General features: G+C 37.9%; 1 protein-coding gene across 1 annotated transcript; it reads right to left on the bottom strand.

Annotated features, from left to right (window-relative positions):
* Window positions 1-7,892: 7,892 nt before the first annotated feature.
* On the bottom strand, window positions 7,893-9,537 carry LOC145002564 (uncharacterized). The gene is made up of 4 exons (XM_078961808.1): window positions 9,118-9,537; window positions 8,636-9,009; window positions 8,100-8,455; window positions 7,893-8,014 (listed from the first exon to the last, which is right to left on the bottom strand). Exons 1-4 carry the CDS (start codon window positions 9,535-9,537, stop codon window positions 7,893-7,895), a joined length of 1,272 nt encoding a protein of 423 aa, XP_078817934.1.
* Window positions 9,538-26,860: the final 17,323 nt, after the last annotated feature.

The raw sequence follows: 26,860 nt of genomic DNA, 5'->3' as shown, positions 1-26,860 counted from the left end.
TTAGAGGTTCCTTTATTGCTTGACTCTTGAATCTCTTCAAGATCTATTTTCCTCCCACTGTCCCCTTGGCTTATGTGTTCTCGCTCTCGGAAAACCCCTCTCCTCGTGATGAAGACACCATTGTCACTCAGTCTATAGAAGAGATATCCAAAGGACTTATGTGGGTAGCCTATGAAAATACACCACTCACTACGAGGTAAGAGCTTGTCGTGAGTCTCTCGTCTTACTAAAGCCTCGCAACCCAAAACATTGATATGTGCCAACAAAGGAGCTTTCCCGCCCACATCTTGTGAGGTGTTTTAACAACCTTCTTGGTAGGGACTAAGCTAAGGATATGGGCCGTAGTCTCTAAGACATACCCCCAGAATGAGATAGGTAGCAAAGCACGACTCATCATGGAACGAACCATGTCTAGCAAGGTTCGATTATGCCTCTCAACCACACCATTCAAATGCAGTGTCCTAGGTGGTGTCAATTGTGAAACGATTCCGCATTCCTTGAGGTAGCCGTGGAATTCACGACTTAGGTATTCTCCACCTTGATCAGATCAAAGTATCTTGATTTTCCTGCCCAATTGATTCTCCACTTCTTGTTTAAACACTTTGAACTTTTTAAAGGTTTGTGACTTATGCTTGATTAAGTAAATATACACATATCTGCTATATTCATCGGTGAAAGTCACATAGAAGCGGTTCGAATCCTTTGTGGTGGATCTAAAGGTCCCATACACATTAGTGTGTATGAGATCCAATAAACCCTTACCCCTTTCACAATTTCCAGTAAAGGGTGAATTGTTCATCTTTCCAAGTAGACAAGAATCGCACACGTCATCGTCCCTAAGGTCGAATGACTCCAACACTCCATCCTTTTAGAGTTGGGATATGCGTTACTTGTTGACATGTCTAAGACGACAATGTCACAAGCATGCTTTATCCGAACTATTGGAAGAATGAATACAAAGCACATCAATTCCTAAATTATCTTCAATCATCACAGTTTCATATATTTCATTACAAGGGAATGCTTCAAAATAGAAAACACCATTAAGATAAGCATTTATAGAAACCTTTTCATTATCAAATGAATATCTAAATCCTTGTCTATATAAACCATGAAAAGAAATGGTGTTTCTTGCCATATCTAGCGAATAGCAACAATTATTTAAATCTAATTCTAATCCATTACTAAGAACTAACGAGTAAACTTCAATCTTGGTGACATGTGACGATCTTCTGTTTCCCATGATCAAGTTTATCTTCCTCTGCTCTACATCTCTATTTCTTCTTAGGCCCTGCAAATCAGAACAAATCTGAAAACCAAACCTTGTATCAAGAACCCAAGAAATAGCATGCGATGAATCATTAGATTTAATAGTGTAAATACCTGTGAACGATGGCTTGATCTTTCCATCCTTGATATCTTACAAATACTTCGGGCAACTTCGTTTCCAATGCCCTATTTCATGGCAGTAGTGGCACTCTGCTTCCTTGGGGGTTAGAGTTGGGTTTAGCTGAACCAACATTGGTTCCACTAAAAGAGGTACCTTCTTGGGACTTTCCCTTACGGTTGCTCTTTGAGGGAGCCTTCCTCTTCTTGACCTTTCCTTGCCCAATTGCCAAGACTGGGATAGCAGCAGGAATAGGAGTTGATGCAATAGATTTATCTTTGAGATTGCTCTCAGTAGTCCTTAGAAAGCCTTGAAGCTTGCTCAAAGTGACCTCTTCCTTATTCATGTAGTAGGTCATGTAGAACTGCTTGTAGCAGGGAGGCAATGCGTGAAGGATGATCTTAATTGCCAACTCTTCATCCAAGTTAACATCTAACTTTAGCAGGCGATCAACATATCTCCGCATCTTTTGCAGATGAGCGGTAAGGGACTCTCCATTACCCATTTTGGAAGTGATCATCGAAGTGATAATCTCGTACATTTCTTGCTAGCGCTTTAGTGGTACCGGTACAACAGATCTTGATGCATCTCATAGGGATACATGTCCTCATAGGACTTCTGGAGTTTCGCAGCCATAGTCGCCAGCATGATGCAATGGTGTGACAATCCGATATTTTTCGAATCGATGTAATGACCTAGAAAGTCAAGGATTGTAATCTCTTTTAATGTAATGAAATTTGAATCAAATTTTGAATGTTCAAAAGTATCTATTGGGTTACATAAAATGATAAACATCGTATCAAGGGTTTCAGAAAAAGAACACTGAAATCCGAGTTATAACGAAGAAGTTATGACCAAACTAAGAATCATAGTAAAAACCGGCAATACTGATAAGCGTAAAACGCGAAGTTTCAATACAATTATATTTAGCCTTAGGTATCTAAATGAAAGTTGTAGATATCATTAGACCATAGGCGTATATAAAAGAACGTCCAAATCTGACTTCGTATGAGAAGGTTATGATTTTTCCAAGTTTCGAATATAGCAGCAGACAGCTAAAATACTCGAAATAGAGATCAAGAGATTTTTATCCGATACAACCTAAATGAGAATCGAAGATCTCAACAATAGTAGCACAACGGTATAAATTCTGACAAGAACGGACCTCACATGAAGAAGTTATGGATTTTTAACGGACTTTGCGTGTCCCGGTCCGTTAAAAATAAATAAAAATAAATAAAAAATTCAAAATTTGCTGACGGAGTCTAAAAGAGAGTTATAGAGCATAATCTCACCTACGCGTGGATATAAAGAATGTTAAAAGTGGAGCTCATACGCGGAAGTTACGTATTTTACAAGTTTTCAGCACAAAATCCGAGGCTGTCAGGCCCACCACGACGTGGTATTGTGATTGATGGGTGCCAGGTGCGTCAGAAAACGTCTCGTCAAAGGAAGAGGATAGAATCCCTCACCACGACGTGGTGAGGTGTACCAGGACGTGGGGACCAGATTTGGGCTATAAATAGCAGCCGAAGGTGTTGGGTTCCATTGCTCATTTCTTCTCTCTCTCTCTCTCTCTCTCTCTCTCTCTCTCTCTCGTGCCAAAGCACTGCGCTTAAACCCCCTGAGGCCATCTCGAAGCCACGATATTCATATCTAAGTTCCGAAGGAAGGTTTTTCACCCCCGAGATTCCCAATAATCCCGAGAAATTCAACTTTCCCTAGTCGAAGTTCTGCTCAGTTTTCATTTTATCTTCTTCTGTCTATCAAGTGAGTTCATACCCCTACAACTACATTTTCAAATGCTTTATAAATGCTTTTATACACTTTTAAAGGTGTGTGTGTGTGGGGAGAGAGAGAGAGAGAGAGAGAGAGAGAGAGAGAGAGAGAGAGAGAGAGAAAACAAGTAAACACACGGTTACTCTCGTGTGGAAAACATTAAGCTTTTACTACGCTTATCCTTATATAACAAATCATATGTTATTCATAACTATCATATGAAAACGTTCAAAAATGTTATTACAAATGTTATACCTACATACCAAGCTGATACTGCACTAGGGTTTATCATACGAACGAATCATACATTTGAGAAAAACTATAATAGGTATAGTTTACTAGATATTCAAGAGATTTTACAAACTATGAGTACTATATCAGGGAAATACTTTCATAAACAAGAACAAATGAACTTTTCATACGTAAATCTATTTGATACTAAGTTTTGTGAGACATTCAACTTCACGTACTTTCAAGTATGTAGTTAAAGTCCTGTATTATATACCATAATCTCTTGTAGGGAGAGCGTGATACTTGTGTATAGATTTATACGAGATTGACAATCCCACACCTAAACTGTTAGCTACAGTTAGACCGGCAGGTCTGGGGTGACAAACGTCATAACATACCAATGCCTGAAGAACGTTGTTACAGGCAGTCAGGGTCAATAGTATAGTTATAAAACTCACATGGAGTATTAAAGACACGTTGATTTAAGGGGGTTATCTAATGCCTTAGCGACTCTTTTACATACATAAATCTGCTATTCTACGCATGAAAAACACTAATGCATAATAGTTTTTGGAACTTTTTAACTACCTTACACTTATGGAAAAATATTGGAAATTTTAGAACCAACATTCGAAACAGTCGGGTCTGAGTAGAAGACTACTTTTATACTAGTAGGGAATATGAGATGTTCTAGGAGTTTTCAAACATCTACAAACAAATTCATTTAAATATATACAAACATTGACATTAAAAACTTATGAACTCACCAGCCTAAATGCTGATCTACTCTTTCAAATTTACTTGTATTTCTCAGAGATACAGTAACACAGGTAAACATCAGCTTTTGGAGAAGTGATGCTATGGCATCAGTTTTAAACTCATTTTGTCATCATATTGTAATTTGTTTTTGAAACAAGTATCATTCAATAATGTAACTCTTAAATTATATATATGATGGTTGTGTTTACTTTCTTTACGTATTCAACTGTTACGATACTACATGAATCTGGTTTGGGGGTGTGACAGATTGGTATCAGAGCGTTGTTTATAGTGAACTAAGTATATCGAACCACATAAGATATACAAACTATAAATGCATTGGGACTAAAACTCTCTGACAAAACGTTTTTACACCAAAACCGTATTTCATTTAGCTTAAGTTATTTGGGTCGTAAAAGCACAAATACATGCATACAACGAGTCATTTTCATAGTTAGAACTATAAAAGAAGTATTAAGACAAGTTGGACACTACGACTAGGTCTCGGAATATGTAATCGGATTTGGGATGAAAATAGCCTGATCAACTATATTTATCCGAAATCAGACTAATGTATGACGAGGGATGGTCGTAGTGAGCAACAAGTCAAAACTTACCAAAATAACACTAGTATCAAACATATAAACTTGGGTTTTTGTCATAAAAGCCCCCATATTTACATAAAAAAACCGGTTATGCCCAAAATCGATTTTTTTTGCCACAGATGCCTAACATTTGCCCCTCATGTTTCATTTAATGTGTTTTACTGGTTCCCTTAATCAACCGGTTACATCCACCCTTTTAAGCCCCAAACATACTCTTTTTCCGTTAACATTGATCGAAAGTCTTTCCCTCCACTGTCTTCTATTCTCTCCCCCGTCTTCTACCCTAAGTATCTGTAAAATGTCAATTTCGTTTGCCAAATCAAGCTTCCAAGGTGGTCCAACATTGAGAAAGAAAAGAGTAGTTAGATGTGGCTGTGGAGATGTGTGCAAGGTATCTGTTGCTCGAACACTTGAGAACTATGGAAAGAAGTTTTACAGGTGCCCTAATTACAAGGTAAACAATTTTCCCTAATTTGTAAATTTCTTGATAAGCCTTGAAATGGTACAATGAAGAAACCTTGAAACAATTTGCCCTAATTTGTATGTAATTAATACAAATTATTGTTTTTCTAGGTGGAGGAAGAGGACTGTGGTTTTTTCAAATGGTACGATGAAGAAGATGGCCACATTATCGACCCAACTCACACAAAGCAGATGCAGGGGCATGGACAATTGAAGACTTTGGTAGAAATAATTGTAGGTCTTTTGGTTCTTATTTTTGTAATGGTGACAATTGTTTTTTTGAAGATGTAAATCATTTTGGATTGGCTTTTGGTAGAATGTTTGGGTCGACTTGGCTTTTGGTAGAATGTTTGGATTGATTTTTGTTGCAAATGGAAGTACAATGCTGAAGTTGGCTAGTAACTATTGTTTTGGAATGGTAGAATGTTGTGACTTTATATTATTTTACTGTTGTTCTTAATGGTGATCATTTCTTGAGTAGTTTTCCAGATGAAATGAGAAACAAAATGAATGTGAAAGAAGCTTATACGTATGTAAAAGGTGCAGTTTCAAGATTCATAACTGCTAGCAAAGAAGCTATCAATTTGGGTGCTGATGAATCTGCCATTGTTGACATGAGATCATCTCTTACTACCAGATCAGTTATTCACAACAAATAAAGGATTTAGATCAGATCAGATCAGATGTATGCATCTTTTTTCCTGGTTGTAAACTAAAAAGTTGAAATCAGAAAAATGTAGATTTTCCATGTAAACTTTTGCAATCTTTCCTTACAACTTTTTGTATTATTGCATGGTGATAAGAAGGGGAAGTTTTACTAGAAAGATTAAGTAGGAATAGCTACTTAGAGCTCATACAACAATTGGGCTTTGCCATGATGAAATGTTTGTAATGGTAAAATACAAATTATTTGTGAAATGTAAATGGTAAACATAACAAACATATGATTCATAATATACATTAAATTGTTAAATGGTAAAATACAATGCTGAAATTGGTTAACTGTAGTTACAAACGGTACATAATATATATGCCAATGGTATGGATAAAAAAGCATAGTATAAAATAACAAACATAACAAACATATTATAACCATAATGAGGGGATTCATTACATCATATTCATGTACCAACACAAAAGATTACAAAAGATCAACTAACATGTACCATCCGTCCATTTGTACCAAATTGCCAAAAATATATCCCAAAAAGGCAACCCAAAAGGTACATGAGAACAACTGGATGAAAGGTGCACTTAGTGGGTGTATAAACTAAGATGTACAAAATGTACCAAAAAGGGCTTCCTGTGCAAATGCCCAAGTATACCATTCCCACCTAAATCCCCCATATACATAACTAACTACTCCAGATTCACTGGATTTGAACATGTGGAACCACCCCCATCTTTATCAAAAACTGTATTTTCAAGCTTTAGTTTAGTGATCCTCTCTGATGGCTTTCTTTTCCTTGTCTTAGGCACTATCAGATGGCCTTCATCATCAGCCACATTCCCATCATCAGCAACCTCATTATTTAGAACATCACCAGCAACCTCATTCCCATGATTAACACCTTCACCTTCAATCACACCACCATCATTTAGAACATCACCATCACCTTCAATCACATCACCATCATCTTGATTTTCAACACCTTCAACTTCAATCACATCACCATCATTTACAAAGTCAGCTTCACCTTCACCTTCAATCACACCACCATCATTTAGAACATCATTTACAAAGCCAGCTTCACCTTCATCAACATCAGGCTCATCTGCATTTAAGTCCCGATGCAAGAAATAACAAGGTTAATAAATAACACATATTTAAAATTACAAGGTTAATAAATTACCATCTCAACTGGTGGAGTGTCATCAAGTTCAATTTCCAACCACCCCATGCTTTCAATTTCACACATGGAATATCCTGCTTCAAGTAAATTTGCTATTTCTTCGACACTTATCTTGATTTTATCTGGGAGAACATCTGATGCATGTCCTTCAGTGAATTCAGGTTATGCACCACCTTCATTCACCAATGGAACATCAGATGCATTTCTAGAACCAAGAATTTGATCAATTGCATCTCCAAGTTCATCAAGACTTTGTTTTAGATCTTGGGCAACCTTTACTGGAACATCAACTACTTCTTCTTCCAGCACCATAACTACTTCTTCTTCTATCACCATAATGTCATCTTCCTCTTCTATCACCTCATTCACCAAAGGAACATCATTAATAGATGGAACTTGGTTATTGACCAAATAAACTTCATTAAAAATTGGCTCTGGCACCTTCACTGACACCTTAGTTTCTTCCTCTTCTATCATCTCATTCACCAAAGGAACATCATTAAGAGCAGGAGCTTGAGCAACCTCATTTGGAACCTGGTTGTTGACTTCATCTTGAAATTTGGTTGTTGACTTCCTAATTGGCCTTCTTACAGCCAATTTCTTCCTTTTAACATCTGGGACAGTTACTTCACTTGAACAAGTACCCACAGATGCAATGTCACCAACTTTGAAACTTGGGCCTCTTAAACCTAATTTCCTCATTTTCTTGCCAATTTTAGAACTTGAAGCATGCAGACTGCCCTGTTGACTTGCTTGTGGACTAGGTTGAGTGCTTACAAATGATGTCACAAGTGGTTTACTGCCCTGGTGACTTGCTTATTGACTAGATTGAGTGGGTACAGAAACATGTGGATTGGATCCAGCTACAACACATTTCCTAGGCCTCCCAATCTTCTTTGGTGGCATAGGAACTGGTACCTTTTTTTCATTCTTGCAGCCTTTTTTTATTATCCCCATAGTCAAGACAATTAGCACATCTTACTATCCTTGGGGGTTTCACCCTTGAAGTGGAACTAAACTTACTCTCTTTCTCACTTGCATGCCTCCTTCTTTTGGTTATGGGACTACCAGGCATTTTCCTACCAACAGGTGGCAAAGGCTTGTCGTATCCAGTTAGAGGCCACATATTACTCCCATTCATAGGACTGATGTTTTTTGAGTAGCATTCCTTGAATTTATTCACTGAAAAGTAGTCACTAATATATCCATCTGGAGTTTGATGGATATAATTAATGGCTGCTATGGCATGGATACAAGGGATTCCAGACAAATCCCATAACCTGCAAGAACAAACCCTACCACCCAAATCTACCTTGTAACTAGCACATGCTCTTCTCACTTCAAATACATTTCCTAAGCTATGTACTACTAACCAAAGCCTACATGAAGACAAAAGAGTATGTATTAGTCATTATATGTCAATTATAATGATAGTTAGAAAAAGAAACAATTATTTTGTGTCTTACCTAAAGTTCTTTCTAAAAAGATTCATCTTCTTAATCACCTATGGACATATATTACCTTTCCATTTACTGCATTCATCATTCATAAAGGAAAACCTATCCATTATGTATATCCTTATCTCTTCAAGCATTGTAATCAAAGGTTTTTTCCTAGATTCTACAATTATGGAGTTGAAACACTCTGAAATACCATTCTCCACTGCCTCATAAGGAAACCCTACACTCATGTAAGCTTTGCACCATGTTTTGGGTTCTTTTGACATTAGATACTCATATGCACTAGGGCTTATGGTCTTTATTTTTTCCATGTTTCTCAAGAAGTAACCTTCAACACAACTCATTGCACAAGCCCATAACAACTTCTTCAACTCCAATCCAGAGAAAGCTTTATTAAAATTTGCATAAATGTGTCTAGCACATTGCCTGTGCTCCACATGTGGCAAAATAACCTTAACAGATTCAAGCAAACCCTGTGAACAAACATATTATCTTAGTATTTATAACCATATTGAAATAATCAAATTGAAATATACTATAATTATAAGGGAACTAAATTTATGTTGATTAGAAATAAAAACCAAATCTACACCAGTACCAAGGTCAAGATCATCCTTCAGAAGCTCCAGAAACCAGGTCCAGTTATCCTTGTTTTCCATATCAACAACAGCACAAGCTATTGGGAACACCTGGTTATTAGCATCTCTACCTATGGCTGTCAGTAATTCACCTTTTACCTGACCCTTTAGGAAGCATCCATCCAACCCTATTACCTTCCTACACCCTATTTTCCAGCAAAAACTTAAAGATTTGAAACATATGTAAAACCTTTTATAATAATTCTTATCATCTGGATTGTTAGTAACACCAACTTTGCATGTAGACCCAGGGTTTGATCTCAATAACTCTTGGGTACAATCCCAAATTCTTGCATAGTGTTCATTTAATTTACCCTCATTCAGTTCTTTTGCCCACTGTTTTTCCCTTCTAACCTGTCCCATAGATACCACACATCTTCATCTTTGTTTGATGTCACTGATCATCTCCCTAAGTTTAACTTCGGGCTTATTTGCTATCTCAATAACACAGTGTCTTCCAATCCATTCCGGGGTAACAATAGACCCAAATTTAAACACTCTAGAACAAAGATGCTTAGAATTCATTGCTTTAACCTGAAAGGTTCTGTCATTGTACATCCATGCTGCATAAAGTCTAAAAGGGCATTTATTATCTTCATGTCTCTTACCACATCTTGCAACAATTCTTCTATTGTCACTCTTTTCAAAGTATATTTCGTACCCTCCATTTACTACATAGTTTGTCACACAAAATTTCAGATGTGCAGGTGATTCGAACACGTCCCCTAACTTAGGTTCCATCTTATCCCACCTAACATTTGGATCACGTGTTCTGTATTTGTTAGTCACTTCTTCCTCTGCCTCCTCATCATTTTGCAAATCATTATCATGGTCCACTCGATCTTTCACCTCATCAGTCATACTTTCATTTCTAATGTTCGCATCAGAAATTAGAATGTTAAGAAAATGATCCTTACATTTATCAAGCCTTGATACAAACTCCTGTCGTGGTTCACGATCCATGTAAATCCCGTGTAGCTCAAAATCCATCTCATTTAACCCAGAAAATGGCTCGTAAATTCCAGCAAATGGGTCGTCATAACCATCGTCTAAAGAACCCATTTCTAACCCCTGTGCAATCGCAACCATTATCATGAAAAGTAAGCAATTAACAGAGATGATTTCTCGTAAAAACCATGATCAGACCGTAATTTCTTACCTTTTTAAAAACCCTAGCTTCAGACAATGAGAATGCTTCACTAAATGGAATTTAACATTTGAGTTAGTATTACATATGGGGATGTAACCGGTTGTAAATGGGGATGTAACCGGTTGATTAAGGGGAACCGGTAAAAAACATTAAATGAAACATCAGGGGCAAATGTTAGGCATCTGTGGCAAAAAAAATCGATTTTGGGCATAACCGGTTTTTTTTTTTTTTTTTTTTTTTTTTTTTTTTTTAATGTAAATATGGGGGCTTTTATGACAAAAACCCTATAAACTTAAAAACTATAGGAGTACTTGGTAAATACAAGAGTTTAACTTACGTGTCTAGACTTACATGTATTAATTTCTAGACAATTCTCATATCTCTATTCTTGCACAGACGCTATGGCTGGATTCCCCCCACCAGGGGATCCTTACTACCCGAATCAGGGCAATGGAGGATGGGTAGAGGAGGACCCTGAAGAGGATGAAGAGCCTATATAGTTGGCGGAAGGGGATGACTCTGAAACAGACTCAGAACCAGAAGTAATCAACCCACCAGTCGCTCAACCTCCCGCAGTTAGGAGAAACTTTCAGGGACCAACTCCCGTCTAGGGAAGTCACCTTTACCATTGGAGCCAACAACAAGGTTTACATCCTCCCTATGGTAGGTGTCGGGACTTCTATGACATCAGGGATGGAGGTTCAGTTGACCGAGCACTCCCAGTCATGGTGGGCAAACTAGCCAATTAGTCCTATCAATCCGAGGTTCAAGCTGGCCGGATTCGGGAAGTCAACATGGAGGTACAAGTTCAAACTTCCGACATCCGTCGACTGGACAAGTTGCAGGAAACTACCCAACTCCACGCTGACACATTCCAAGCACAACTGATTGCAACCCTCTCTAAGATAAGGGAACAACAAGTCGCCTTCGATAGGCATCTCATGGAAGCAAAGCAATCAGACACGGAGTCAAGCTCCAAGCGCAACCTTCGACGCAAGTAGTACTTGCCGAATCCTAAAATTTTTGTTATAGAATAGGAACTTGGCTAAAAGTCATAATTTTCTTTAACTTCTGTATCAGAGATCCTTAGAAGGGTCGAAATATTCCTAACTTCAAATGTAACTCGACATGTGTTTAATATATATGAAGAAATTCCTTTGTTTGTAAATTCTTTCACTACCACTCAGATTCATAAAGTTTATCTATCACTATGCAAACTTTTATTATGAGTCAACCTCTAAACCTTGGGTAGGTCAGTTGAATTTTTAAATTGATAAAAAAAACAAATTTATTAACACACAACTTCAAAATCATTAAAAACTTATGTTCTTCATTCTATTTCATTAGCATCACGATGCCGCCCCGTAGATCTACACGCCATGAGAACAACGTAAAACCTCTACCACCACCACCTCCATCAACGGATAATGCCGTTTTGATAGCTGCTGTAACAGCTGCAGTGACAGCAGCAATGACACATATGAGTAATAATGGGTCCGGAGGTGGAGTAAATAGCTCTACGAATGGCCAACACCAGGGTCGTTCAGGGGATTGCACTTTCAAGGACTTCACTAATAGCACGCCCATAACTTTTAATGGATCCGGAGGGATAATGGCTCTATCACAATAGATAGAGAAAACAGAAGCGGTTTTCGAGATCTGTGCATGTCTGGAAGTGAGCAAGGTAAAATTTGCCACTTCAGGTCACTAACTCTGGTAGTGGCAAATTCTTTGGGCTGGGAGAATCTAAAGCAAATGTTAATGCAAGAGTACTGTCCAAGGGGCGAAGTACAAAAGCTAGAGTAGGAACTTTGGGGCCTTACTATGGTAGGCTCGGACATCACAACCTATACCAATACATTTAGTGATCTGGAAATGCTTTGGCTAGGCATGGTTGCTCCTGAGAGCAAGAAGATCGAAAGATACATCTGGGGACTGTCACCCCAGATTCGAGGAAGTGTACTAGCTTCCAAACCAGTCACTTTCAATGGCGCCAACCAGTTGGCACAAGCTCTCGTTGACCATGGAATCTATCAAGGCTTCGCAACTGCTGTCCCGGAGCAAACCATAGGAAACAACAACAACACTAGTACCAACAACAACAACAACAAGAACTTTTGGAACAAGAGGAAGAGTCAGTTTTCACAGGAACCTTCCAAGAAGCAACAAATAGTGGCAGTCCATACTGCTACTACCCCCACTGCTGCTCCTGTTACCTCTGCACCAGCAAGGCAATATGCTGGGAACCTACCAAAGTGCGTCAAATGCAATTTCAATCACAACGGAAATTGTTGGGAGATGCACTGCAACAACTGCAACAACTGCAACAAGAAAGGGCACACTGCCCATTTCTGTAAGGCACCAGCACGACCAATCACCCAAGTCCCTGGAGTCGGTGTGGGTCAAGCGTGCTATGGGTGTGGGGAGGCTGGACATTACAAGAGGGACTAACCTAAGGCAAGGAATGTTGGCGGCATGGGAAGAGTGCTGGCAATAGGGCATAACGATGTAATAGCTGATCCCACGGTGGTTACATGTACATTTCTCCTCAATAACACGTATGCATGCATACTCTTTGATTGTGGTGCGGAGAGGAGTTTTGTGAGTCATAAATTCAAACACATGCTAAAACAGAATCCGCAATCACTCAATAAGATATTTACAGTAGAAATGGCAAACATTAGAACAGAAAGCACAAACGATATGTACACAGGCTACACACTAACTCTAAACGAAAATTCATTTAAAATCGATCTAATGCCGATCACTATAAAGAGCTTCGATGTCATCGTCGGTATGCATTGGTTAAGCCTACACCATGCCAATATACACAGTCAAGAAGGGGTCGTTCGCCTAAATCTGCCAAACGATGAAACGGTTGTCATTTATGGTGACAAAACCGGTACCAATTCACAAATCATCTCTTGCGTCAAAGCCCAAAGATACCTGCGTAAGGAGTACCATGCCTTCTTAGCCACGTTGTAGATAAGGAAAAAGAAGAGAAAGACCTCAAAGACATTCCAGAGGTCTGCAATTTTCCCGATGTCTTCCATGAGGATCTTCCAGGAGTCCCACCAGCGAGACAAGTCGAGTTCAGAATGGATTTAATTCCCGGAGCTACCCCAGTAGCTAAGTCACCGTATTGTCTAGCGCCAGATGAGATGGAAGAATTATCCAACCAATTAAATGAACAACTCAACAAAGGATTCATTAGACCGAGCTTTTCACCCTAGGGAGCACCAATTTTGTTCGTAGAAAAGAAAGATGGATCTTTCCGCATGTGCATTGATTACCAAGAACTCAGCAAGCTCACTATCAAGAACCGATATCCCTTACCACGCATTGATGACTTGTTCGACCAACTCCAAGGAGTGAGTTATTTCTCAAAGATCGATTTGAGATCCGGGAATGATCATCTGCGAATCTTGGAATGAGATGTTCCCAAAACAGCCTTTCGAACTCGTTACGGTCACTACGAGTTTGTAGTAATTCCCTTTGGATTAACAAATACACCGGCGATGTTCATGGACTTAATGATCCGATTGTGTCGTTCATTCCTGGACAAATTTGCTATCGTGTTCATAGATGATATACTCATTTATTCGAAGAATAAAAAAGAACACAATCAACACCTCCATCAAATCTTGGAAACTCTAAGAAAAGAGAAGTTATATGCAAAATTCTCAAAGTGCGAATTTTGGATTAAGAAAGTTGATTTCCTGGGTCACGTGGTTAGCAAGGATGACATACACATGGACCCTTCCAAAATCAAGGCAATTGAGAATTGGCCAGCCCCAAGGACCCCAACAGAAATCTGACAGTTCTTGGGCCTTGCTGACTACTATCAAAGGTTTATTTAGAACTTCTCGAAGATTGCTAAACCAGTTACCACCTTGACCCAAAAGGGGGTAATTTTCAATTGGGAAGAAAGATAAGATGCTTCATTCCAAACACTGAAGCAAGCCCTATGCAGCGCACCTATATTGTCCTTATCAGAAGGAACGGAAGACTTCGTGGTAACTATGATGCATCTAAACAAGGTCTTGGATGTGTTCTAATGCAACGAGGAAAAGTCATCGCCTATGCCTCGAGATAACTTAAGACGCACGAGGTCAACTACACTACACACGACCTCGAACTGGGAGTAGTCATTTTCGCCTTAAATATTTGGAGACACTATCTCTATGGTACGAAATGCACAATCTTTACCAATCACAAGAGCCTTCAACACATCCTCAATCAAAAGGAACTCAACATGAGGCAAAGATGATGGGTTGAACTGTTAAATGACTACGAATTTGAAATTCGTTATCACCCAGGAAAAGCGAATGTGGTAGCGAATGCCCTTAGTCGAAAGGAATACTCGGGCCGCCGAGTGAAATCCTTAACCATGACGATCCATTCCCTCCTATCCACATAAATCAAGGAGGCTCAGAGGGAAGCCTTGAAGACAGAGAACGTGATAGGTGAAGCTCTAAGGGGAATAGATAAGAATCTTGAAGTCAAGGGTGACGATGTTCGTTACTTAGTGGATCGGATCTGGACTATGAAGCTTGGTTGATTCAGAGATGTGGTCATGAATGAGGCTCATAAGAATCGATATTCCATGCATCCAGGTTCGGACAAGATGTATCTGGACCTCAAGAAACTGTATTGGTGGCCGAACATGAAAGCAGAGATCGCTACCTATGTGGGCAAGTGTCTGACTTGCACCAAAGTCAAGGTAGAGTACCAAAAGCCCTCAAGACTACTACAACAACTTGAAATACCTGAGTGGAAGTGGGAGCAGATAACCATGGATTTCATAACTAAATTACCCAAGACAACGAGTAGGCTAGACACCATGTGGGTGATCGTCGATCGGTTAAAAAAATCTGCACACTTCCTACCAATAAAAGAAACCGACAAGATGGAGAAGCTAGCTCAAACATACATCCGAGAGATTGCACGACTACATGGTGTACCAATATCCATTATCTCCAACAGAGATAGTAGGTTCACCTCTCGATTATGGCAGTCGCTACAAAAATCTCTTGAAACGAACCTAGACATGAGTACCGCTTACCATCCACATTCCGACGGTCAAAGTGAGAGGAACATACAAACTTTGGAGGATATGCTAAGCGCTTGTGTAATCGATTTTGGTAAACCATGGGATACCCATTTACCACTAGTTGAATTCTCATACAACAATAACTATCACTCCAACATTAAAGTTGCTCCATTCGAAGCCCTCTATGGCCGCAAGTGCAGATCACCACTGTGCTGGGATAAAGTGGGTGACACGTAACTAGCCAAGGGACAAGTACCAGGAATCGCTCTCACAGGCCCGAAAATTATAAATGAAACAACTGAGAAGATAGTACAAATTCGGGAATGACTAAAACCTTCAAGAGAAAGACAAAAGAGTTATGCGGACAAAAGACGGAAGCCCTTAGAATTTCAGATTGGGGACCGAGTTCTATTGAAGGTCTCGCCCTAGAAAGGGTTGATACATTTCGGAAAACATGGGAAACTAAACCCAAGGTATATCGGACCATTCGAGTTCGTTGTAAGGATCATCCCGGTAAGCATACAAACTTCACCTACCGTAGGAACTCAATAACGTACATCCTACCTTTCATGTGTCAAACTTGAAGAAATGTTTTTCTGATTAGACCCTCTTCATCCCTCTAGACGAAATTGAAATCAACGAGAGTTTCCACTTCATAGAGGAACCAATTGAAGTCATGGATAGGGAAATTAAAAGAACAAAACAAAGTCGCATACCCATTGTAAAAGGTCCGTTGGAATGCAAAGCGGGGACCTGAATTTACTTGGGAGCACGAAGATCAGATGAAACAAAAGTACCCATATCTCTTCAAGAGATAGAAAAAATACGAAATCCCTGAGAATTATAAAAGAAACAACTGAGAAGATAGTACAAATTCGGGAACGACTAAAAGCTTCAAGAGACAGACAAAAGAGTTATGAGGACAAAAGATGGAAGCCCTTAGAATTTCAGGTTGGGGACCGAGTGCTATTGAAGGTCTCGCCCTGGAAGGGGTTGATACATTTCGGAAAACATGTGAAACTAAACCCAAGGTATATCGGACCATTCGAGTTCCTTGCAAGGATCGTCCCAGTAAGCATACAAACTTCCCCTACCGCAGGAACTCAATAACGTACATCCTACCTTTCATGTGTCAAACTTGAAGAAATGTTTGTCCGATGAGACCCTCATCATCCCTCTAGATGAAATCGAAATCAACGAGAGTGTCCACTTCATAGAGGAACCGATTGAAGTCATGGATAGGGAAATTAAAAGAGCAAAACAAAGTTGCATACCTATTGTAAAGGTCCGTTGGAATGCAAAGCGGGGACCTGAATTTACTTGGGACGCGAGAAGATCAGATGAAACAAAAGTACCCATATCTCTTTCCCTAATCAACAAATGTTAAAGTTATATTAAATTTCGGGATGAAATTCCCTCTAGGGGGGGGATGATGTGACAACCCGATATTTTTCGAATCCATTTTCGAATCCATGTAATGACCTAAAAAGTCAAGGATTGTAATCTCTTTTAATGTAATAAAATTTGCAACAAAATTTGAATTTTCAAAAGTCTCTATTGGGTTACATAAAATGATAAACATCTTATCAAGGGTTTCAGTAATATAAAGATCACTGAAATCCGAGTTATAACGAAGAAGTTATGACTAATTTAAGAATCATAGTAAAAACCGGCAATACTGATAAGTGTAAAACGCGATGTTTCAATACAATTATATTTAGCTTTAGGTATCTAAATGAAAGTTGTATATCATTAGACCATAGGCGTATATAAAAGAACGTCCAAATCTGACTTCGTATGAGAAAGTTATGATTTTTCCAAGTTTCAAATATAGCATCAGACAACTAAAATACTCGAAATAGAGATCGAGAGATTTTTAGCCGATACAACCTAAATGAGAATCGAATATCTCAACAATAGTAGCACAACGGTATAAATTCTGACAAGAACGGGCCTCACATGAAGAAGTTATGGATTTTTAACTAACTTTTCGTGTCCCGGCCCATTAAAAATAAATAAAAATAAAAAAATAAAGTCAAAATTTGCCGACCGAGTCTAAACGAGAGTTATAGAGCATAGTCTCACCTATGCGTGGATATAAATAACGTTAAAAACGGAGCTTGTACGCGGAAGTTACAAATTTTACAAGTTTTCGACACAAAATTCGAGGCTGTCAGGCCCACCACGACGTGGTATTGTGATTGATGGGTGCCAGGTACGTCAACAAAAGTCTTGTCAATGGAAGAGGGTAGAATCCCTCACCACGACGTGGTGAGGTGTACCAAGACGTGGTGACCAAATTTGGGCTATAAATAGCAGCCAAAGGTGTTGGGTTCCATTGCTCATTTCTTCTCTCTCTCTCTCTCTCTCTCTCTCTCTCATGCCAAAGCTCTGAGTTTAAACCCCCCGAAGCCCCAGTCTTCATATATAAGTTCTAAAGGAAGGTTTTTCACTCCCGAGATTCTCAAGAATCCCGAGAAATTCAACTTTCCCTAGTCGAAGTTCTGCTTAGTTTTCATTTTACCTTCTTCTGTTTATCAAGTGAGTTCATACCCCTACAACTACGTTTTCAAATGCTTTATAAATGCTTTTATACACTTTCAAAGGGGGGGGGGGGTGGGGGATACAAGTAAACACACGGTTACTCTCATGTGGAAAACATTAAGCTTTTACTACACTTATCTTTATATAACAAATCATACGTGATTCATAACTATCATATGAAAATGTTCGCATGCAACACATATTCAATAACATTTTGTCCTTCAAGAGTAAAAACATGTTGTTATACAAATATCAAACACTTTATTTATATATTGGTTTATAATGTTCAATAATGTTATTACAAATGTTATACCTACATACCAAGCTGATACTGCACTAGGGTTTATCATACAAACGAATCATACATTTGAGAAAAACTATAATAGGTATAGTTTACTAGATATTCAAGAGATTTTACAAACTATGAGTACTATATCAGGGAAATACTTTCATAAACAAGAACAAATGAACTTTTCATACGTAAATCTATTTGATACTAAGTTTTGTGAGACATTCAACTTCACGTACTTTCAAGTATGTAGTTAAAGTCCTGTATTATATACCATAATCTCTTGTAGGGAGAGCGTGATACTTGTGTATAGATCTATACGAGATTGACAATCCCGAACCTAAACTGTTAGCTACAGTTAGACTGGCAGGTCTGGGGTGACAAACGTCATAACATTCCAACGCCTGAAGAACGTTGTTACAGGCAGTCAAGGTCAATAGTATAGTTATAAAACTCACATGGAGTATTAAAAACATGTTGATTTAAGGGGGTTATCTAATGCCTTAGCGACTCTTTTACATACATAAATCTGCTATTCTACGCATGAAAAACACTAATGCATAATAGTTTTTGGAACTTTTTAACTACCTTACACTTATGGAAAAATATTGGAAATTTTAGAACCAACATTCAAAACAGTCGGGTCTGAGTAGAAGACTACTTTTATACTAGTAGGAAATATGAGATTTTCTAGGAGTTTTCAAACATCTGCAAACAAATTCATTTAAGTATATACAAACATTGACATTAAAAACTTATGAACTCACTAGCCTCAATGCTGATCTACTCTATCAAATCTACTTGTATTTCTCAGGGATTTAGTAATATAGGTAAACTTCAGCTTTTGGAGAAGCGATGCTATGGCATCTGTTTTAAACTCATTTTGTCATCATATTGTAATTTGTTTTTGAAACAAGTAACATTCAACAATGTAACTCTTAAATTATATATATGATGGTTGTGTTTACTTTCTTTACTATGTATTCAACTGTTACGATACTACATGAAGTCATCCACCCTCGAACGATTCCGCCGTTCTGGTTTGGGGGTGTGATAGATTGGTATCAGAGCGTTGTTTATAGTGAACAAAGTATATCGAACGACATAAGATATACAAACTATAAATGCATTGGGACTAAAACTCTCTAACAAAACATTTTTACACCTAAACCGTATTTCATTTTGCTTAAGTTATTTGGGTCGTAAAAGCACAAATACATGCATACAACGAGTCATTTTCTTAGTTAGAACTATACAAGAAGTATTAAGACAAGTTGGACACTACGACTAGGTCTTGGAATATGTAATCGGTTTTGGGACGAAATTCTAGAGTTTGAAATTTAAATAATTCAAATTAAACTTTTAATAAAAATTTTAATTTTAAAACTTGAGGGCAAGTTTTGAACTTTTCAAAACACATAGGGTCAAATAGAAAATAATTTAAATCATAAAATTAATTTAATGATTATCTAAATTTGACCTATTTTATTTTAATCACAAGATAATTTATCAAATAAATCAAATAATTATCATATAAGGAATTTATTATTCAATTAATTGGTAGTTATCTTTTGATTTGGTAATGATAATAACATAATAATAATAATAATAATAATAATAATAATAATAATAATAATAATAATAATAATAATAATAATAATCGAATTTTATTAGTCAAAAACAGTTTTGGTAATTGTCCTTAAGCAAAACAGCAAGAAATCCCGAGATATCCTCTGTCTGACAGCCCGATTCGCCAGGTCCCAAGAGAACTTGTCGAGTTCCTCATTGGGACTCGACGAGTTCATCCGTCAGAGATCCAAAAAACGAATTTTAAAGCATGAATGAACATACAAGTCATCAATACAATAGAAACCAATCAAGGCTCTGATACCATTGATGCGTTTTACGCAAAATATCATCCTATGTGCTCATGCAAACCGTAAAGCTTGGATTTAGGTTTCTCTATTGTACATGCAATTCATCCAAGACTTATGAACCCTAGATCTAGTATACATATTTCAAAATTATCATCAGAAAATAGATCTAGATGATTAACTCATCAACAATGGCTTGAATCTTCTTTTCTTGGGGCGTAGAGTCACAAATGTCACTCCTCTAATGGCTTACAAACACCACACAAGCAAGAGGATGATATTGGAGAGAGAGAGAGAGGAGAGGCATAATTTCGGCTATGAACTCTTCTAGGGTTTCAAGTCGCCGAAAACTGATGCCCTAGGGGTTCTATTTATACTTGTGCTACTAGGGTTTCAATTAAAACCCTAATGGACATCTTTAGCCTTAGGCAATCCAAGGAAGCTTCAGGAATAGGGCCCTTATGGCCGACATTAGGATGGATACATCCCTAATTTAATCCATGCCTAGTCCATAAGGCTTCTCAACCTAATATTTAACTATCACCACACAAGCAAGGGGATGATATTCGAGAGAGGGGAGAGGCATAATTTCGGCTATGAACTCTTCTAGGGTTTCAAGTGGCTGAAAACTGATGCCCTAGGGGTTGTATTTATACTTGTGCTGCTAGGGTTTTAGTTAAAACCCTAATAGACAACTTAGGCCTTAAATAATCCAAGGAAGCTTCTGGAATAGGGCCCTTATGGCTGAAATTAGGATGGATAAATCCCTAATTTCATCCATGCCTAGTCCATAAGGCTTCTCAACCCAATATTTAACTATCACACATTTGACAGTTTAAGTTCGCTTTATTTAATTAATGTCTTTTAGTAATGGAATTAATTCTTAATTAATTCCCATCTAATATTAATTAAACTATATGATTTCTCCTTTAATATATTATAAATATAATATAATAAACCATATCAACCTCTCTCTCTCTCTCTCTCTCTCACTTCATAAATCACCCTGTCAAGTTGCTCTGGTGAAGGCAACCCAAAAGGACCCTGCACTACCGATCAAGTACTTACCAAATATAGTTACGAGCTTAGCCTCTAATCCAACACATGATTAATCATGTTCAACCTTTGTCGAAGCAGGTTTTGTCTGCTCTACCTCATGTCCTCATTTCCTACATAAACCTCAATCAAAGCCTGTTGGGTCAAAAATATGGTTTATACTTTGCTTTTTTCAGCAATTGTAATTTTATGTAATATTTTATGTGTTTACGGCTAGGTGGGTGCTTAAGGCTGTAAACGGGTTTACGGCCGTAAATCTGTTCACAGCCGTGAACTTGTGTTCGGCCCATGTTCTCTATAAATATAGATGTAAGGGGTGAGGAGTGGAGTGGTTAGTGGGCGAGAAGAGAGGAGCTTGAGTGTGTAAAACTTATGGTGTGTTCTTGAGAGAGAAAGTGAATCTTGTGTAAGGAACTTCAATCATATTCATAAATACATTCAAGATTCATATTATTCGTCTTCTCCTTCTTCTTCTATTAGATTTGTAATCATTCGTTTGATCGGGATTCCGCACCATCAAACGGATCTGATTGATACACAAGTAGGTCAAGCACTTACAAGTGGTATCAGTGCTTGGATTGTATCAGTAAATTTTGTCAGATCTGGAGCTTATTTGATCTTATTTTTGAAGGATTTCTGCGTTTTTAGATAAATTGTGGCAAAATAGGGGGGGGGGTTGTTGTTTGTGTTTTTCATAAACACGATTTCTGGATCGAGTTTTGGAGCTATAAAGTCGAAAAAACGTTGTTTTTGGTCATAACATGCGAGGGATGACGGCGTGTATGGCCAGCAGGTAGGGTTTCCGAGGAGTTTACGGCCAGAGTTGGAGTTTATGGCCAGATTTTGCGGTCCTCAGTTTGCGTCCGGTCTTCGCACGTGTAGGATGTCGGTGTTTACGGCTCAGCAACGTTTACAGCTTCGTCCTCGGACCTCGCATGTTCAACAGCCTCGTTCAGCAAGCCTTGCACCTCGTCCTCGCATCCTCACACACACATCTAAAAAAATAGGAAGAATTTTTTAGGCTGCCAGGATTCGAACCCACGTGCTTCAGTTCAACACCCAACGTTTTTGCACTTGATCTAGCTTGCTAGATGTTCCTCTCCTTTCCTTTTTAATTCATAAAGCTTCACTGTTGCGCCTTTAATTTCTCAAATTTGTCACTTTTAACCCAAAAACTTAATTTCTTTTATTTTTCAATTACTTTTTCACCCAAAAATTATAGTTTTTATTTTTTGACTTTTATTTTTGACTTTTTACTTAAAATTTTGACTTTGACTTTTAAATTTGACCTTTGACTTTAAACTTTGACTTTCTCATATAACTTTTAAATTTTCAAATTTAGCTTTTCGGTTTGACTTTTCAAGTTTGACTTTGGAGTTTGACTTTTTAAATTTGACTTTTGAGGTTTGTAGTCAAAGGGTTTGACTTTTTAAGTTTGATTTTGGCTTCTAGTTGTGCTTTTAATGGCTTTGAGGTCTACGAGGGAATTGAAGACATGAAAGAGAGTCGTCAGGATATGTTAAGACAAAAGTGCAACATGTTCAGTTATATCCCTAGAGAAACCCTGGAAGCTCAGTTGCAACGATTTACTACACTAACTACTTTGAGGAATATAGTTGGGATCTTTTTAACTAAATATGAGATAAACAAAAAGTTGTTGAATTCACTTCCGAAATCATGGGATATAAACATGGTTGTCATCAAGAAGACAAAAGATCTCAATCGTCTTAGTATTGCTGCTGTAACTGAAGAACTTGACGCTTTGAAGTGTGGAAAAAGAATGAGTTCCGCAAACATCCCGGTCAATGAAGTTTCATCTACTCCAACTTGTGAAGATACAATTAAAATTCTTTGTGAGCATAATGATTTGCTAAAAAGGGAAGTCGAGGACCTAAAATACTAAGGATATCAACTTAGGAAATGACAGAAACTCTTGAAGGCTGAATTAGAAGCAAAAACCAAAGTCTTTAGGAAGCTTCAGGAACATTATAGAAATAAATGTGAAAATTATGACTATGTTAAGAAACAACTTGCTGAGTTAACTGCTAAGTTGACACATTAAAAGGAAAATTTGAAATTGCAGATTTTGATTTTAAAAAATTTGATGTGTTAAGCGAAGTAGTTGCCAACATGATAGACAATTGCTTGCAATTTAAAAATAACCAACAAAAAGGTCTAGGGTATGATAGTGTTCCTCCACATTTCAATCATAACTACACACTCATCCCTATGATACAAGAAGAAATTAACAGGGAGGCACATCTTCAATATGGAAAACCAGTTGGATTTGTGTCAGGAGGTATTTAGGTCGAAAATACTAATGCTTCTACTTCATGTGCAGGTAAAGTAGCTGAGGATGAGAACAAGGAGAACACCATTGAACAAACCAACATCTCCTTGAACTTTGAATCTGTTGCTTCGAACTCAGCTGCTTTTGATCAACCTGCTGTTGAGAAATACAGGCCAACAATTCCAGTGAAACATAGTGCGTGTTGTAACTATGCTTGTGGGAATTATAAGAGACAAGTCAAGGACACGCCACCAGGGGCAAGAAGAAACAACTTCACAGTGAAGAAAAAGACTTGTTTTCACTGTGGAACACCTGGTCACATAGCCAGAAACTGTCTAAATCGTGCATACATTCCCTACTAGGAACAAGGATGGAAAAACGCGCAAAGAGGGAGATACTCCAAAAGAAACCCCTCAAGGTCACATTCAGACAATGGTGACTGGAACGCGTAGAAGGCCAAGAATCAAACCCACAAGGCCAAGAATCTGAATCCCAATGACATGAAGGGAATGTCGGCCAAGAAGCCCATTCAAAGAGATGCTCTAGTGAAATAAAGACCGGTTAGGTCAAAGTCATTTCAACGGCCGACATCAAGATCAAAAGTAAGTACTAAGCCACCCATCAGATCAAAAAATAAATGGGTTAAACCCAACTACAAATGGGTTCCAATGGCTTACTCTCCCAAATCTCCTAATGCTTTAATATTTCAACATCTTTTGTTTGTGATAAGCAGGTTATGTCGTGGGAGAGAGTACCATGCAAGGATGACAAAGGTCAACCCAGTTTCAAAATGGACTGGGTTCTAAAGACCAATTGATCTCGCTCTGTGTCGGAGCAGCTATGGAGGCATATCATCAGACTTCGGTTTGTTGGTAGTGGCTGTTCCAGGCACATGATAGGGACATCTCTCAACTGTACAACATTCAGACCTTTGTTTGAGAGTATGTTTCCTTTTGCGGGAAAGGAGGAAAGGAAGAGATCACAAATGGGGTTAGTGCTTAATGACATGAAGCTGTTATGAGATTATGCGTGCTGTTCTCAGACCTTCTGGATGCAAATTCAGTCGGTGAATTACGGTTTGCATTTTCTTCTCTATACTTCTGAGTTTATCTTACTCTGATTCGTTTTAAAGACAATTTTTCATATTCTTAATAGAATTTCGTTAGAAGTTATTACTGGGAAGTGATATCTAGAAAGTGATAACGTGCAATCTAAAATATGTGTAAAGGATTAAAACTTAATTTTCTAGACTCTGTGATAAATTTGCTGGTAGGCACGAAGGATTTGAAAGTGTGGATTTAGATAGGATTATTTGGACTGACCATTCGATGGTCGGGTAGATTGAGCAGTAAGATAAACATGAGAACCTACAGGATACACTAAATTAATACGCATCTAGAACAATGGTTCGAATTTTCCTTGATGTACAGAATTATGTCCTTAATTCTGGTTCTGATAGGGCGACTGGGGGGTTCTGATAAAGTATGTCTATAGGAAATTATTTTCTTTCTTTTTATCTGTCAGTCATATGTTGCTTTCTCTGCGTGATCGAAAGATCCGACCTGGAATGCAACATATGCAACTCTATATCTACAAACCTTATTATCTATGAAACTATTTCTATCTGTTAGCCATACGATGTCCCCTCTACGCAATCAGAAGATCCGAACTAGGACACAACATATGCAACATTCTACCTATCAATCCCTCTATCCTAGTTAGCCATATGTTGTCCCCTCTGCGTGATTGAAATATATCCGACTTGGGACACAACATATGCACCTATATTTAAATCTAACTTCCTCCTTAATAGTTGTTTACTCACCTAAAGTAAGGAGTCTTTAGGAAGTTCTTGATCACCAGGGTATATCAGGAAGCAGGAAACACATTCTAGTGCAACTAAAATTGAACCATTTAGAGGTTGTCTGTAGATCTCGTTGCTTAATTTAAGTGGACAACAATACACGTGGTCGTCGTCAGCTAAATAGTGTATTTAGAAAAGTTTGTCAATATTCTTCGTGTTTAAGTGGACCACAATACCATCAATCGACCAGATCTATTCATGAAGGTGAAGGTACTGATAAACAAGTTCAGGCCATCTCACAACTTTGATCCCAAATATTTTTCTTTTTGTTAAATTTGTTCATAGTTTTCCTCTATGCATAAATTTAGGGGAAGAATTAAAAAAAAAAATTCGAAAAAAAAAAATTAGAAAATTCAAAATCCAAAAATATTTTTATTTATGTTTTATTTCTTGTTCAGAAAAATCAAAAATCCAAAAATATTTTTGTTTATTTTTTAATTTGTGTGCTAAGTTTTCTTTTAGTTTTGTTTTATCTTGAAAAGTGAATTTAGGTGTACATGATACTCATGGAGACTGTATCAAGATTTCTGAGCCACAGTTTCATTTGTGATCATCGAAGAATTCTCATACGAAGGAGCAAGAAATGAAGATTATTTTTTCAACATGCAATCTTTCAACCCCAGAAGCAAGGTGAAGCTGAAATTGAAGTTTATATGATAGATTGCATTGAAGCCTCCTTAATCAGTATGCTGCTATCTTAAACATGCTGAAGTGATCCAGAAGATTTGTTCTCTCTGGTGTTCTCTCTGAATATTCTCAAGCTGAAAGCGCTATCTTTCAAGAATCAGTACATCAAGCCTCCTTACCTAAGGTGTGATCAGAGTCAAACCTTGAAGAAAAGCTCAAGTGCTCAAGATGAAGACATTCATTGAAGATTCATCAAGTTCATCTTGAAGTTGTGAAGAATTTGAAGATAAATGCTGAATCCAAACTCCCAATGAAGATTAACAAGAAAAGCCAACTAGTTTTTAGGGGGAGATTGTTGGGTAAATTAAGAAAGGAAATCTATAAACCAAGTGGGAGATTGTTGGGTCAAAATATGGTTTATACTTTGCTTTTTCTGGGAAATTGTATTTTTTTTTGTAATATTTTATGTGTTTATGGCGAAGTGGGTGTTTACGGCCGTAAACCCGTTCACGGCCGTGAACTTGTGTTCGACCCATGTTGCCTATAAATATAGGTGTAAGGGATGAGGAATGGAGTGGCTAGAGGGAGAGAAGAGAGGAGCTTAAGTGTGTGAAACTTAAGGTGTTTTCTAGAGAGAGAAAGTGAATCTTGTGTAAGGAACTTCAATCATATTCATCAATACATTCAAGATTCAAGTTATTCTTCTTCTCTTTCTTCTTCTATTAGATCTAGCATCATTCATTTGCTCGGGATTCCGCACCATCAAATGGATCTGATTGATACAAAAGCAGATCAGGGACTTACAAAGCCTCCCTAAAATCCTTTGCAGATGCATATTGCCTAAAGCATTGGGCAATTTCAGGAGATAAGGCTATGGTAAGAGTGGCAAGAGCTCTATCATGTTCTTCGATCTTTTCAAAGTCCTCATCCATGTAGTTC

Source organism: Lactuca saligna, chromosome 6 (genome assembly GCF_052625555.1).
Source record: "Lactuca saligna cultivar CGN05327 chromosome 6, ASM5262555v1, whole genome shotgun sequence".
Classification (NCBI taxonomy): Eukaryota; Viridiplantae; Streptophyta; class Magnoliopsida; order Asterales; family Asteraceae; genus Lactuca; species Lactuca saligna.
The sequence above is the reverse complement of the archived record's forward strand: the minus strand, read 5'-3'. Positions and strand labels throughout refer to the sequence as shown.

Excerpts from the sequence above, each read along its gene's own strand:
- LOC145002564 (XM_078961808.1), bottom strand. The coding sequence starts at position 9,537 with ATGGGACAGGTTAGAAGGGAAAAACAGTGGGCAAAAGAACTGAATGAG. Across the intron at positions 8,456-8,635 it reads AGGATATACATAATGGATAG|GCTTTGGTTAGTAGTACATA; the intron begins GTTTTCCTTTAT and ends GTCTTCATGTAG. Across the intron at positions 8,015-8,099 it reads GCATGCAAGTGAGAAAGAGA|GCTGCAAGAATGAAAAAAAG; the intron begins GTAAGTTTAGTT and ends TAATAAAAAAAG.